The sequence below is a fragment of the Cynara cardunculus genome (genome assembly GCF_001531365.2).
Source record: "Cynara cardunculus var. scolymus isolate 2C chromosome LG 1, CcrdV1, whole genome shotgun sequence".
Classification (NCBI taxonomy): Eukaryota; Viridiplantae; Streptophyta; class Magnoliopsida; order Asterales; family Asteraceae; genus Cynara; species Cynara cardunculus.
This window is the reverse complement of record NC_037528.1, coordinates 13590720-13605514: the sequence shown is the minus strand read 5'-3', so window position 1 is coordinate 13605514 and position 14795 is coordinate 13590720. Positions and strand designations below refer to the sequence as shown.

Sequence of the window (14795 nt, the reverse complement as noted above, 5' to 3'; positions counted from 1 at the left end):
ATGGAAAAGAAGAGGGTTGAAAAGGTTGAAGGTGGTGAAAACGATAAATTTATTTTCAATAAATGGCTTGAAATACATATACCGTTTATGGCTCCACCTACGACTTTATGCACCTACCTCACTAAATGAAAATAAAATGTCTTTTATTTTAAAAATATTTTAATACGTAAAATTAATCATCGTAATTAACAATAAAAAAATATATAGAAAATCTTTACTCAGGAAATATATATATATATATATATATATATATGTGTGTGTGTGTGTGTGTGGAGGTTCAAACGAGAACCCTTGTTATTTACGAGAACACATGAACAACCTAATAACTTCAAACTTTTTTAATTAATAAATTAACTTTTATTATATAAAAATAATTTAATAAGGGCAGTAATGTAATTAAGTAATTTTTATAATTTTTATTTTATTTTAATTAACCATAATTATCCTATCACGTTTCCACGTTTTACTCTTGTTAGTTTTCTTCTTCTTCATGTCGTTCATGTTTCTTCTCCATATCACATGATTATCACACCTATATAACATGATTACACCAAAATTTTAACTTATCAACCAAAACGATAACCCAAGTGATGTATAACGGTGATTATCACACTCATATCACATGATTATCACACTCATATCACATGATTATCACACCCATATCACATGATTACACCAAAAATTTAACTTATCAACCAAAACGATAACTCAAGTGATATATAACGGTGATTATCACACTCATATCACATGATTACACCAAAAATTTAACTTATCAACCAAAACGATAACCCAAGTGATGTATAACGGTGATTATCACACTCATATCACATGATTATCACACTCATATGACATGATTACACCAAAAATTTAAGTTATCATTCAAAACGATAACCCAAGTGATGTATAATGGTGATTATCACACACATATCACATGATTATCACACATATCACATGATTACACTCATATCACGTGATTACACCAAAAATTTATCACACGATTATCGTGTAATCGTGTTAAGATATTTGATGATATCATTTCCATTATTATCTTTTAATTTTAATATTTTTTGAATCTTTTTAAATTTCAATTTTAATTTTTAAAAATCTTTTAATTTTATTTTTTATCACAATATGAGGTTATTGAGTTGTTCTCACGTTCTCGTAAATCACAGAGGTTCTCGTTTGAACCCTTCCCTATATATATATATATATATATATATATATATATATATATATATATACACACCAAAAAAAAAGGTCATTGTGATGAGTAAATATACATAATTGTTAAGTTTAACTTCTTTAATAATTTCAAAAATAAAATAATTTGATAACAAATTCTGATAAAATATAATAATTTGAAAAAGCTATAAAGTCTTCATTCTTTGTTAAGCAACCCCATGTTAGAGTAGTTTGTATCTCTATTTTTTTTTCTTTTGACAATAATCAAATTTCATGGGGTACAAAATACGAAAACCCAAATTATTTTATACATAGAATAGTTTAGATTCAAAAAATAATCAAATAATACATAAATTAAACATGTTTTTGACATGTAGCTCAGTTGATAAATGAGTGAAATAACTTTACTCAAATACAAGATGGATCATTGAGGCTCTCCACTAGCATCAGCTGTTGAGTGAGTCAAAAAATGCTCCCTCAAATATGTGTCCTTGAATGCGTGAAACTCTTGAGCATTGTACCTTTAAGTGTCCAAAGAGCTTTCAGTTGTGGGAGAAAGTCTTCAAATGGTGGAGTTCAAGCATCTCGCCATCTATCTCTCTAGACGATCCCATCACATGTACAAATTCTATCGTCATTCGAAATCCAATTATGATATGTTGGGAAGCGGTGATTTGGCGTTCTCTTTACTCGATTTGGGCTCAATGGAACAATCGGACTTTTAAAGTGGTCGACAATTTACAAATCGATCGCTTTTTTTCAACTACAACTTCTCTCGTTCAATTGGGTCTTCAAGCATGCAAAAGGTTTTGGACTCTCTTGGTCGGATTGGTGCACGGACCAAGGTTTTGACGATTAACTCCTACTCCTCTTTGATGTTCGGATCTCGGCTAGATATCGTTTTAAAGTGCTTCATTTTATTCTTGGTGATTGTTTCTTAAAGTAGTGTTTCTAATTGAAGCTCTCTCCACTTCTTCTACAACTCCTTTTTGTTTGGGTTTGTTTTTGCTTGGTGTTGTTTCTTTTCTGCGTTTGCGAAATCCTTTTTAAGTTTACGGTGTTTTAATAAAACTGTTTATTGTCTTTAAAAAAAAAACATATGAGTTGCGATCTTAATTCTAAAAAGAGGCCAAAATCCTCTCATAACAATACGTTCCGTTCAAATTTATATTTAAATAACTCAAAAAAAAAGGTTATGTTTGTATTTTTATTTTTTGATAAGAAACTTATGATTAACTTTTAGGGTGCTTTTGATATGCAAATTATATGGGACAGGACGAGACAAAAAAATAGTCTCATGTTTGGCATGCCATGGACAAAAAAAACATGGGACAAGGTGGGACTATTTTTAATTTCAGTGGGACAAATCTTGATTTTTTTTGTTCCACCAAAAAAGGTGAAACAACATGGGACTAAAGTTAAAATGACAATATTTTGATTGATTTGTTGTCATTTTATAATTATTATATGATATAAAATAACATTGAACAACAGTTAGGGGTAATATGGTCATTTTAATAGTTTTGTCTCGTCTTGTCCTAGTCGTACCAAACATAGGACAGACAATTAATCTTGTCATGTCCTGTCCCGTCCCGTCCTGTCATGTCCCATCCAGTCTGCGTACCAAACACTACCTTAAGATGCATGTATATTATATATATATATATATATATATATATATATATATATATATATATATACTGAAAATGAAATTAATGGCATTTATGAAGAGTGAAAGGTACTCATACATTTTAAAATGGAAAAAGGGGTTCAATTTATTTAAGAGCCGGCCAACCACTACATCATTTTGGCATGGTCAAAAAGACACATGATAATATGATATAGACTAGGTTGACAAACGGCCGTTTCAGAAATAATAAATTGTTTAATCTGTATTTGATTTTCTACGTGTTATTTTTTTCTTGAAAAACAATGGTTTATGTTACAAAAAAAAGAGCAATAAAAAATTACACAACTAGGAAGGGTCAGATACAACAAGATGCAACAATTAAGAGCAGATTTGAACCTACAGTCGAAGGAAGCAAAAAGAGGAGAAAAAAATACATGTGAAAGCAAATAAAGCACCAACAACCAAACCAACAAGTAATATGAGAGGAACGAGAGGTTCAACTAGGCTTTTGGAGCAGAGGCGTGAGCCAACAATTCCAAGGGATAAAATCCTTACAGGACCGTCTCAAGATCCAATCTGGATATTGGAGAACAGAACCTCTGCATAACTCGACTTGTTTCGATAAACCAAGTTAATCATGTTCAAAAAAATCATGTTTGATTTTTATCTAACTAGAAGAGTACCCGTACAATATAACGAGATAAAATTCGATTTTGATGTTTTGTTTTATTTATTGATTCTATAGATGTTTATAATACAATTTTATTTGGTTTTAAGAAAAAAATAATGTTTTTATTTTTGAATAAAATAGAAAATTTTGAAAAAAATATATCAATGTTAGTATCAAATTAACTATTTAAAAATTTTGTAATTTCTTTAATTTAATTTTTTTTATTATAGCTTACTTTAAGTTTAAAAATGAATTTATGGTTTAATTATATAATTTTTTATAAAGATAATAATTAAGTATTTTGTTAGAACTCAATGATTATTCTAATATATTTTAGATATTTTATATTTAAAATGAGATGTTTATCGTGTATTTTATTATATTTATCTAAAGTTTGTTACATGAATTCAAACATTGAGCTTTAATAAGTTGTAATTTTTAAAAATTTATATCAAATGCTTTATAATATACTATAGATAAAAATGTTGTATTTTTTTTTTGTTGTGATATTTAATTTTTATCATTATCTCATATATTCTTTATTTAGAGTGAATTAGGAATGTGGTCCTCTAGTATGTCGATAACTATGACTAAAGTTCGTATACTCGATTAACTATGGATTTTGGTCCTGTAGTTGTCATTTGTGATGATCAAGGTCCTCTCTCTAACTTTATTAAAGAAAATCCGAAGTGATGAGACATTTTAGTATTTTTATTAATTACTTACAAAAATCATTTTCATCATCCAAACAGATGTTATTGCATGCGTTTTTACTTTTAACCCTTTATCTCTCCTTTTCCACCATCGTCTCTTCCATCATTTATGTTCATTAAAGAAAATCTATACTTTTTTCAAACAACAAGAACATTCAATAACATATTCATTCATAACCTTGATAGATAATGTTCTTCAGACTCAATTTCTTTAACCCAAATATTAAAACACGAATAGATGCGAAAGTGCAAATTGATCATGTTCTTCGATGTAATAACCCAAAATCCAAAACAACAATTAACAACATAAACAGCCAAACCGGCCCCAAAAGTCATAGGATTCAAGAGTAGCAGCGGTTAAACAACTTCAAGAACTGAGAATTGTTACAAAGCTAAAGGGAGACTAATCTCCAACCTCTAAGCCAAGCCATCTCTACGATACTTCACCTCTTCCCTTTTACCCTTGGGACGAACTTTCAATATGATGTTTTCATGAAAATGGTTTTATTTTGAAAAGCGAGGATTAGACCATAAGGTCTAGTCCCCTTCACCACATAACAACTATAAACAATGGTAAAGAAAGACAAACCAACAATAGAAACATATCATACTCTAGTAACATTAGAGCACATTCCCTTCACACATACATTGCATAAAGTTTGTGGTAACCTCGTCAAAACCCCTGTGACAAATACAATAATCAGGACCCTAATATGTGCCTATCCAATGTGTTCGAGCAACAAATTCAAGGCACACAGATCACAACTCCTAAGAGATATCACTACCTTAAGGTATACTATGTCTGTTGTGCAAGTCCACACACCCCACATAGCCACATGTAGCTCAACTTTATCAACCATGCAAATAGATAGGTTTTTTGCGCATAAAGTTATCAATACATAAAAACCATAAGTAGTTTATCCAAAGGCATTTAAAAACGTTTACGAGGCATAAAATTCAGTATAAGGGAACTCACCTAGTGTCCTGAACCCCACTTCAAGAGGGGGTGACTAGGAGGTGAATTTTTCATCCAAAATAGCTATTTACATTAATTTTATAGTCAGTATATGGAGGTGAGTAGGGAGAGGGGCCAGGAGAGAAAAAACAGTGAAGGCGGCCGTCTGCTTTTTGTGTATAATATATAAATATAAAATAAAATAATATATTTTTTTTAATATTTAATAAAAATAAGAGAAAATGATAAAAAGACTCAAATATCCTTAAGTTAATAGAGTTATCATTAACATAATTAGAGAAAAGGGATCTTAGTCATAAAAAAGACAACTACAAGGAACAAATTCACAATTAATGAAGTATAGGGACCATAGTTATAATATTCAACATACTATAAGGACCAAATATGTGAATGAACTCAAAACGTATGGATTCAATCCTAATGAATTAATGTATTTGATGGAAGTACAAGTAACATGTTATATCATCAAATACAAAGCCATTGAGATTCTTTCGTTTTCTTCCTTGTAAAAAAAGACCACTTTTTGAATACTAATTATTAACAACCATCATCGATTGTTTCTGCTAGGATTTTTTTTTTCTTTTCAATATTATAAAAAAATGCAAACTAAATCAAATAATTTCAAAAATAATAATATAAAACCACAAGGATGACGTCTGATTGGTTTGAACTTGGCTCCAAAGGTCAAAAGTATCAGGAGGTCTCAGGTTTAAATCCAATGAGAAATGAAAATCTTCTTGTGGCCACGGAGGTTCAAATACAGTGACTCCGAGCTATCTGCAAAGCAAGTGGTCGTCCTAGGATTAGTCGGTTCGCATTGCGGGTTGGATATCCAAGTTAATAAAAAAATAAAAAATAATAATAATATAAATTATAAAGCAAAATAAATTAAAACCAGGACGCTGTAGGCCCAAAACCCTTATTTTCAGTTTTTCACCCATTAATTATATTACCAAGCCCAATTTTAGATGTAAATAATTCAACCTTTTAACAAATTATTCGACTTCATTTATTTCAAACTTGGGTTTTAATAATTTGCAAATTTAAATTGATTTCGAACACAAATAAAAACCCGTTTAACTTAATAAGTCGAGCTCTAAAATTCAATGTTCGACTCGACTCGTTCGAAAGCTCAATTCAATTATATGAGTCACGTTGAGCCAAGTTATTCGAGCATACTTTTTTTTTGAGCTAAACATATTTTATGTTTATAAACTACATAATCAAGATATAAAAATCCTTGAGCTTGAGCAGAGAATGAGTTCATTTATCTTGATTTTGAGCTCAAGCTCAAACATTGAAAAAATATTCGAGGTCAAGGCTGACTTTGAAAAAGTTATTTGAGGTCGAGTCTGATAATATTTTTTTCGAGCCGATCTCAAGTAACCTGCTACTCGACTCGGCTCGTTTAAACCTCAATACCAACCTATGGGGGTTCCATGTATTCTTACATAGTATCAGAGACAATGTTTGTCACTCTAGGGACAACGATACTTTGGCTAGCCCCATCTTGGCGCTCTGGGACAATTTGTGTTCATCTAGCCTCCATTGGTGAGGGCGTGTTAGAGTCTTACATCGGTTAAGCTTGTATCCTTTATCATGTATATATGATGTAATCTCCCCTTTCTCTTCAAGGGCTCTTTTGAAGAGTGATATGGGGTTCTACGTATACTCTCATGGTATCAGAGTCAAAAGTATGTCACTATAGGGACTTGACACTCTGGCTAACCCCCTCTCGACACCCTACAACAATTTGTGTCCATCTAGCCTCCATTGAAGGGGGCGTGTTGGAGTCTCACATCGGGTAGACTTAGATCATTTTTTTTCTATATATATATATATATATATATATATATATATATATATATGTTGGAATTTCTCATTTATTCTCAAGTCTCTTTTGGAGAGTGATATGGGATTCCACATATTCTTATATAGTATCAGAGCCAATATTTACCACTCTAGGGACTCAACACTCTAGCTAGCCCCCTTTGACACACTAGGATAATTTGTGTTCATCTAGCCCCCGTTGGAGAGGGCGTGTTGCAGTCCCACATATCGAATTTGGACCATTTCTCTTGTATATATGTTGGAACCTCACATATGGAGATTCTACATATTCTTACACGACCCACTGAACTCATCTTTTAAGCCTTAACAATTTTGATAAAATATGACCATAAAGATTGAAATATAAATTTTGTGTTAGAGATAACGTGTACCTCAATATATAACATAACTTGTTTCTTAAAACTACAACATAATTATCATTTTTGCTGTCAATTTAGACCTCATCATTTTCTTTGCCATCATCTATTTTACCCTTTACTCAAGATAACATCATAAGTTAGTTAATACCTTTGAGGGGTTCTATCTTTTTTCATGAAAAAACATATTTCAAATTTATAAATATTTAAAACATGGTATTCGAGATACCGATTGGCTTTTATCAGACCACGTAAGTTACCATATTGATCGTGCATACGCCATGCACTATATATCATTTGAAATTTGTTCACAATAAAAATATCATGCATGCTATCACTAGAGGTAAGCATCTGACCTACCAAACCACATAAACTACACACAACACCGATTGACATTGAACTCCACGATGCAATTTTACGGTTTTAAATAATGAAACCATAGTTCAAATCACACCCTATCCACCATTGGTAGGTAAAAACAACAAATGGGTCGTTTACTAAATGCTTACCGGTAAATGCTTACTAGATAATTTTTCTTACCGGATGAACATGGCAAAGGTAAAAAATCTTACCTGGTAAGAGCAATGATAAAGATGAAGACTCGGTAAATGAGAATGACGACTCTTACTCGGGTAAGTGCTTACTGGGTAAATTGTTGCATACAATACCATTTTGATGTACTACAATCTTACCCGATAAAATAAATTATAATGTTAACTCCTAGCGCTAAGTTCTTACCGTTAGGGGTGCTAAAAAACTCGACCAATCTGATCAATCCACCCAACTCAATGAGAAATAACTCAACCCGAAACAACCCTATATCTAATCAAGTTGTAGAATTTTCAAACTGTAAGTATGGGTAGATATTGAGTAACTATTATTTGAACTCAACCCACCCCGATGAACCCGATATCATTTTATTTCTTGAATTTAATATGATTGTTGAGTTTATATTAATATATACATTACACACTATCACATACGTTCTTCATATATACATATTTTCAGTCTATTCTACATCTCTATCTAACTCATTCATATATATGTTTAACAACTGTAAACATATATATGTAAATTGAGAAAATTAATTGAATATGATATACGTAAAAAGTATAGATAAGTTGTATCAAATGGTTGGTGATAAAAAAATTATGAGTAGAGAAATATTCAAGGTTAGAAGAATATTTTAATGTAGCAAAAAATCAACCTGCCCAATCCGACTAACCCGATCAACCCGCATGGTTTGGGTTAGGTTGGGTTGGGTTAAAACTTTTCAAACCACAAGTATTGGATTGGGTTGTTCAAATGTCTTCAACCAAATCAACCCAACTCATGAACATCCCTACTTACCATACAAACATTTAGTTAAACGGTCCCTATTATGATGTAAGTTTTTATTGAAAAAACCACATATACATCTTGATTTGAAACAATAAAAATTAGAAAGATATTATATATTTTGCAATGTCCATTTTTATTCCGCCGCCTCCCGCCCACTCCGCCAGTCCGCCACCACCTTACAACTACGGTGTTTGGGCTAAGAAATAACCGGTCTTGGTTTGGGCTACCAGTTGGGCTAGAAAATATCTATAAATCCTAACCCGTTAAACCGCGAACAAACCCGGGATCTCATTTCGGGCTGCCAACCTGCAACCGCCGACGACGGAAAATTACCCGGCGATCAATGTTTGATCGGTAAAGATGGCAGGATTACTAGCATGTGCGACGGAACTATTCAATGTGAGAAAGGAAAAAGATAACATGGCGACCGGCAGAGGGAGAAAGGAGAGCAGGTGGTGGCCAACCAGTGAGGAAGACGAGTCTGATTCGATCCATTAATAATTAATCCTCTGAAGGAGAAACAGGTTATGGAGTTGCAACAAGAGGCGCCGTAGATGAACCGGTCCCTACATGACTTACATCAGAGAATACTTCCAAATGACATCTAATCCTCGCCTAGCCCTCCCATTCAACGGTCACTCTTTCACCAAACTACAGAGGTCACTCTCCATGTAGGTATTGGATGCTTTTCAATACGATGATCTTACACTTGAGTCATCACAGTTAGAATTGGACCAATTTTAATTTGAATTTTAAAGTAAATCAACTGCATTATGGTCGTAACTTGAGTTCTAAAGCTATATGCAGAATTTGGGGATTAATTTGGATACCTCATCTGCTTCAAGATCATTATGAATTCGAAATTCATGGAGGAGAATTTGATAAACAAGCAAGTAGAATTGTAACTTGAGTTCTAGAACTATATGTAGAATTAGCCTTACTATTTTAATTAGAATTGTAAAGTATATCAACTCCAGTATTGTTGTAAGTTGAGTTCTAAAACTATATGTAGAATTATCCTTACTATTACTCCATCCTTTCAGTGAGTATCTACAGTTTGAATTCGGGGAATAATTTGGATAGTCTCCTCACTCCTGCTTCAAACTTATTGTGGATTCGAAATTTATGGAGGGGAATTTGATAAACAAGCACTGCAAGAGCAGAGAGAGGTTGGTGGCTAGTCTCTAAATTGGTAAAAAAATCCATATTGATTTCACAGTCCCCACAGTGTTTGATTGCAAAAATGTACTTTTTTCAGGGACCAAGGGAGTAAAGAGTAATCAAATCTGTAGAGGCAATTGCTGCTGGAAATAGGCACATCGAGAGCAACCTTGGAAAAGAACATATTTTCTGAGTATATTATTGATCCTGGCTACTAGCCCACAAGTGCATGAACAGAAGCAATGCTGATCAGATTGGCTTTAGTGCTCTGTGTTCTGGTTCTGCAAATATCGGTAAATATATCAAGGCATCATTACCTATTTTTTGATCTCTTACAGTTTGTCTTTGTGTTATGCAGTTTTAAACTATGCAAATATTTTTTCTGACAGTTCTTTTAGACGTAATCTCTGTACTCCTGTATGTTGCCCTGTAATTTCTATCACCAACCGACACTTGCTGTTTCTTCCTTTCTCTTTTTCCTTTTAATGTTTCATAAAGAATGATTGTTGTAATGGTAGGTCCAGATCACAGCTCACGGAAAAAAAAAAAAGACAAAAACATACCCTTTGTGTGGAAGTTTATATGGTGCTCCAGTTCTTCTGAAATCTTACATAATTTGCCATGGTAGATAAAACTAAATTTCTCTAATAACATGAGTGGCTCCTTCTCATAAACAAGTTTTCAGTAGCTTAAAGAATTGGCATCTGATCTCGTTTGACATTTTCTGCCTTTCATGGTTTCTGAATTTTGGCTTCGATGCCTTGACATAACCGGGAGTTTACAAGGGCCAAGTAGTTCTATAAGTTATATACTTGTTCAGCTTTGATACACTGACATAGCGAGGAATCTGCAATGTCAAGATAGTGTTGTAGTTCACGATGACCCTCCATGTTATCATGGGAAAACTTTGGATGCCTTCAGAAAAAGGTGTAGATCCCACAACTGATTAGTGACCCCCACTTTTAAAAGAATTAGCTAGGAATGAAATTAAAAAAACAAATTAATTGTCTACCTCATGATGTAATCTGTCCTGAGCCTCTTGAATTGTCAAAATACCTTTTGGGGCACCACCGTGACAGCATAGACTGACTTTTAACAATGGGAGGAATATTATGGGACATTGCACTTAATTTCTTTTACAGATTAATGGCCAAATCTTTATGCATTCTGTGCAAGTATAGTTGTATATTTATAATTGTTCTCTAGTACATGAGGAGTAGATGGTAATTATATAAGCACACTTCAAATCTTGCTTAAACATATGGGCTAGATACAAATTCTAAAATACTGTAATTACATCTTTAAATCAAAACGTCGCATCTTCTGAGATGCTTATACGAAATTCATCTGAGGTTCAGTTTCGTGGTGTTCCTCTGAGGTGCTCTCTCAATAAAGCCTTCTCCTTCCATCTTTAACATTTCTAGCAAGAACTCGTTCCACGTATCCACAGGGCCTGGCATGCACCAATGAACACAGTCTGGGAAGCTTTTATTGTCACTGGCTGGATGCCCATAATGGTTTGGATGTCCATCTGGTCTCATGATCATAGCATCGCTAGTGTCCAGGAGCCTAAGCTTCAATCCTTTCTTTTCTCCTTCTTTCTGTGCCGCCTTGAACTCATTTACTTGAGTAGAATACATCTGTAACTTATACCCGTCCAATCTCATCTCTTGCTTCATGAAAGGTCTCGTTCTCACACAATTCCCTCCATTATTATAATCTCCGTTCTCAAAATGTTGTGGTGAAAATGTCCTTAGGAATGCTAATCCTGTAAAGTTGTGGAGGTTTAGGAGGGTGGTAAAGATTGTTCTGTATGCCATCTGGTATGCATAGTAAACTGTTAGGTCTGTAATGTTTTCTTGATTGCAGAAATGACAACCCACTATTTCGCCCTTCTCATAGTACATGAATGGTCGAAAAAACCACTGTCCGGCTGAGAATATGACAATATCTAGGTTTTCTATCTGAGATGTCCACGCGTCATCGGCCTCATCCAAATAGAGGTTCATTATGCTGTTGCGGGTGAAATTGCCGGGATTTGAATCTCTAGTTCTGACCAACAGAGGAGACCAGATCGCTACCAGCGTAAAATTGTAGGTCGGAAAGGTCCATCGCCTGAATCTTGTATCGTTGGTATACGAAACATCAATGGGATAAGCTTCCTGTTAATCAGTAGTGTTAGGCCTAGAAAATTATACAAAGAAATCTCTTTCATGCATGATTTCATTATATTTCTTTTCTTGTAATGGTATCTTAATTTTTTTGGCATATTTCTTCTAACCTACTCTTAGAGCCTGTTTCTTATCAGCTTAACGAGCTTAATGAGACTCACAACTTATTCAGCCAACTGTAGATGACTGTTTGGTAGTAGCTTAATGATATATAGAATGACTTATTCAGTAAGCTTCTAGTGGGACCTTTATACAGAAAACCAAGTTTTTTTTTAAACCAGTCCCTCCCAATTAAAAAACAATGACAAAACTTTCAAACAAAAACCTTCCCTATCTATATAGACAGATTAATCCAGACAAACATCTTTATCCATAAAGGAAACATCCCCTATTTGTTAAATCCATCTGTTTGTTTTTTTACTAGAAACAAGAGACGTTAGTCTGCCGTACTAACTATTCACCTTTTCTTGTCATTTTCTCTTTGCATGAATACTTTTTCTTTCTGTTTTTTTCCTCTCAGGTTTATTACACGAAAGCATCCAACTGTAAGTTGTAACTTATTATGCAATTGTCCACACCACACACACGTACTGCAAATAATGAATGCTATTTAATTCATGAAAGTTTCTACTCTGCCCCCATCTATTTTTTGTAGCACTAAAGACCCATTCAAATATTAAAACGGATACTTCATCCTCCCAACTACCGGAACCCACATTAAGTTTGGCTTTTTCGTATAATTATAATTTAATTATTCACATAATAATTGATAATTAACACTATTCATTATGCTGTTTGTTGTCATTACCTTTTCAATTTCTGTTCACACGTCTCTCTCTTATCTGTGAATGGCTCTTACGTGTGTTGATACGTCTCTCTTATGCTTTCTAAATAATCCCCACATGTGGTGGGTATATATATGTATATATATATATACACACACAATTATACATAATACAGAAAATAGTAGTCATTAAATGGTGTTTAAGAATGCTGTCTAGCACACTAAATCTATATGCCCACCTCTTCTTTCATAACTATTGGTCATGTAAGATATCTCAAATCTATTACCTCTCTCAAGTACATACATACATGTTACATATGTACATATATATATATATATACATCTGTGTATGTATGCAGGTATGTATAGATTCTTTATTTTTAGTTTATCTTGGTTGTAGCTCAGATATTTTTTAGCCTCAGAAGCAGGATCATCAAGTGAATGGTCTTGATACTTCTTTCAAATAGACAAAATGCTAGATAACAAGAATATTACTTATCAGTGTACCACCACTAGCTTTTGCTTTCAAAGTAAAATAATTTGCCCCACCATTACAACTGTATAAAGCAATGTCTATTTGTCATTTTATATATAAATATACACTCTGTGTGTGTGTATTTGCATACATACATGTAAATGTATTTATCTTTAATAATTTCAAGTATTATATTTCATTAAACCACAATTTTTTGAATGATAAACAAGTTATGCATGCGGATGAATTAGATTTTCTTATTCTACTATGAATTGGGGTTTACTTTGAAGACTTACACTAGCTAACATGCAGACCAATGATTGCATTTGGTTTCTTCCCACGGAGTCTCCGACAAAGGCCAAGCTTTTCCCTCTGACAACCTCCAAGAACTCGACCGCATCAAATTCAGGTAACTCACAGTCATTAGGCTTCCATCTCCACTTCATGAAATCGGTATCTGGTCTTCCATACTTCATACAATTTTGTCGATCATCAATAACACATTTCGTGTCATTTGTATAATACGTTTCCTTCTTATCATCAAACACCCAACTCCCTTGAAACACGTTACACTTGATATCTTCTTCGGCCGCCGGTGTGGCTGGACCAATCAACCTGAGGCCGGAAAAGTTACCAAGGTAGAGATGGATTGTGATTAGGAGGGTTAAGGTTATGATTGGAAGGATGAAGTGTTTGGTGGTGATGGGTGGTTTATGGAGGTTCCCATTGGTGGTGGGAAGCTGAATTGGATTGGCCTTCATTGGCTAAAAACTTGAAATAGATGAGGATTGAGTTTGAAGGGCTTTATATACACACTCAAAGTGTTGATGGTGACAAATATTAGCAAATCATTACCCTCTAAATTTAAGAATTAAAATTAAAATTAAAATTAAAATAAACATTATTTTTAAAATGATTAATATTCAAGAGACCTCTTATATGAGCTGGCTACCAAATCATTACTCCTTTATGGACAAACTTAGAGAATAATCTTGTTTTCATCTTTTCCCCACCACAAGATGATACCAAAAACTTAAAAGGAAAAGTGGATTAACCTGTAGTTCTTGGAGTAGGGTTAATGTAGTAATTTTGCATAATAGTTACGTATATAGAGAGAAATATAGATATTTGATATAAGATGGTTTCAAATACAAATCATGTATTAGAAAAAATCAAGATATTTACGAATTAGGCTGTTCCTAGAGCAGGGTTAATGTAGTAATTTTACATTATATATATATATAAGTTGTGTATTGGACGACACAAGTCATAGGAGACATAGCATCTGGAAGAACAACTACCAACTACTAACCCTCACATGGTGAACACAGTTTATACCTCGACATATGTTCTTGCCAGAGTTAAATGGTTGTTTTCATGTGGGCTATTGCATCAAGGCATTGTACTCTGTGCATTTAAGGACCATGCTACCCTTTTTTAGGATTTTAAACACCCAAATACAAATAACCAATTTATATTTTTATA

General features: G+C 33.3%; 1 protein-coding gene across 1 annotated transcript; it reads right to left on the bottom strand.

Moving 5' to 3' along the window:
• Positions 1-11090: 11090 nt before the first annotated feature.
• Positions 11091-14087, bottom strand: LOC112526789 (protein trichome birefringence-like 19). Its single transcript, XM_025137211.1, has 2 exons — positions 13607-14087; positions 11091-12042 (listed from the first exon to the last, which is right to left on the bottom strand). Exons 1-2 carry the CDS (start codon positions 14069-14071, stop codon positions 11224-11226), a joined length of 1284 nt encoding a protein of 427 aa, XP_024992979.1. The 5' UTR covers positions 14072-14087; the 3' UTR covers positions 11091-11223.
• Between the last annotated feature and the right edge of the window lie 708 nt (positions 14088-14795).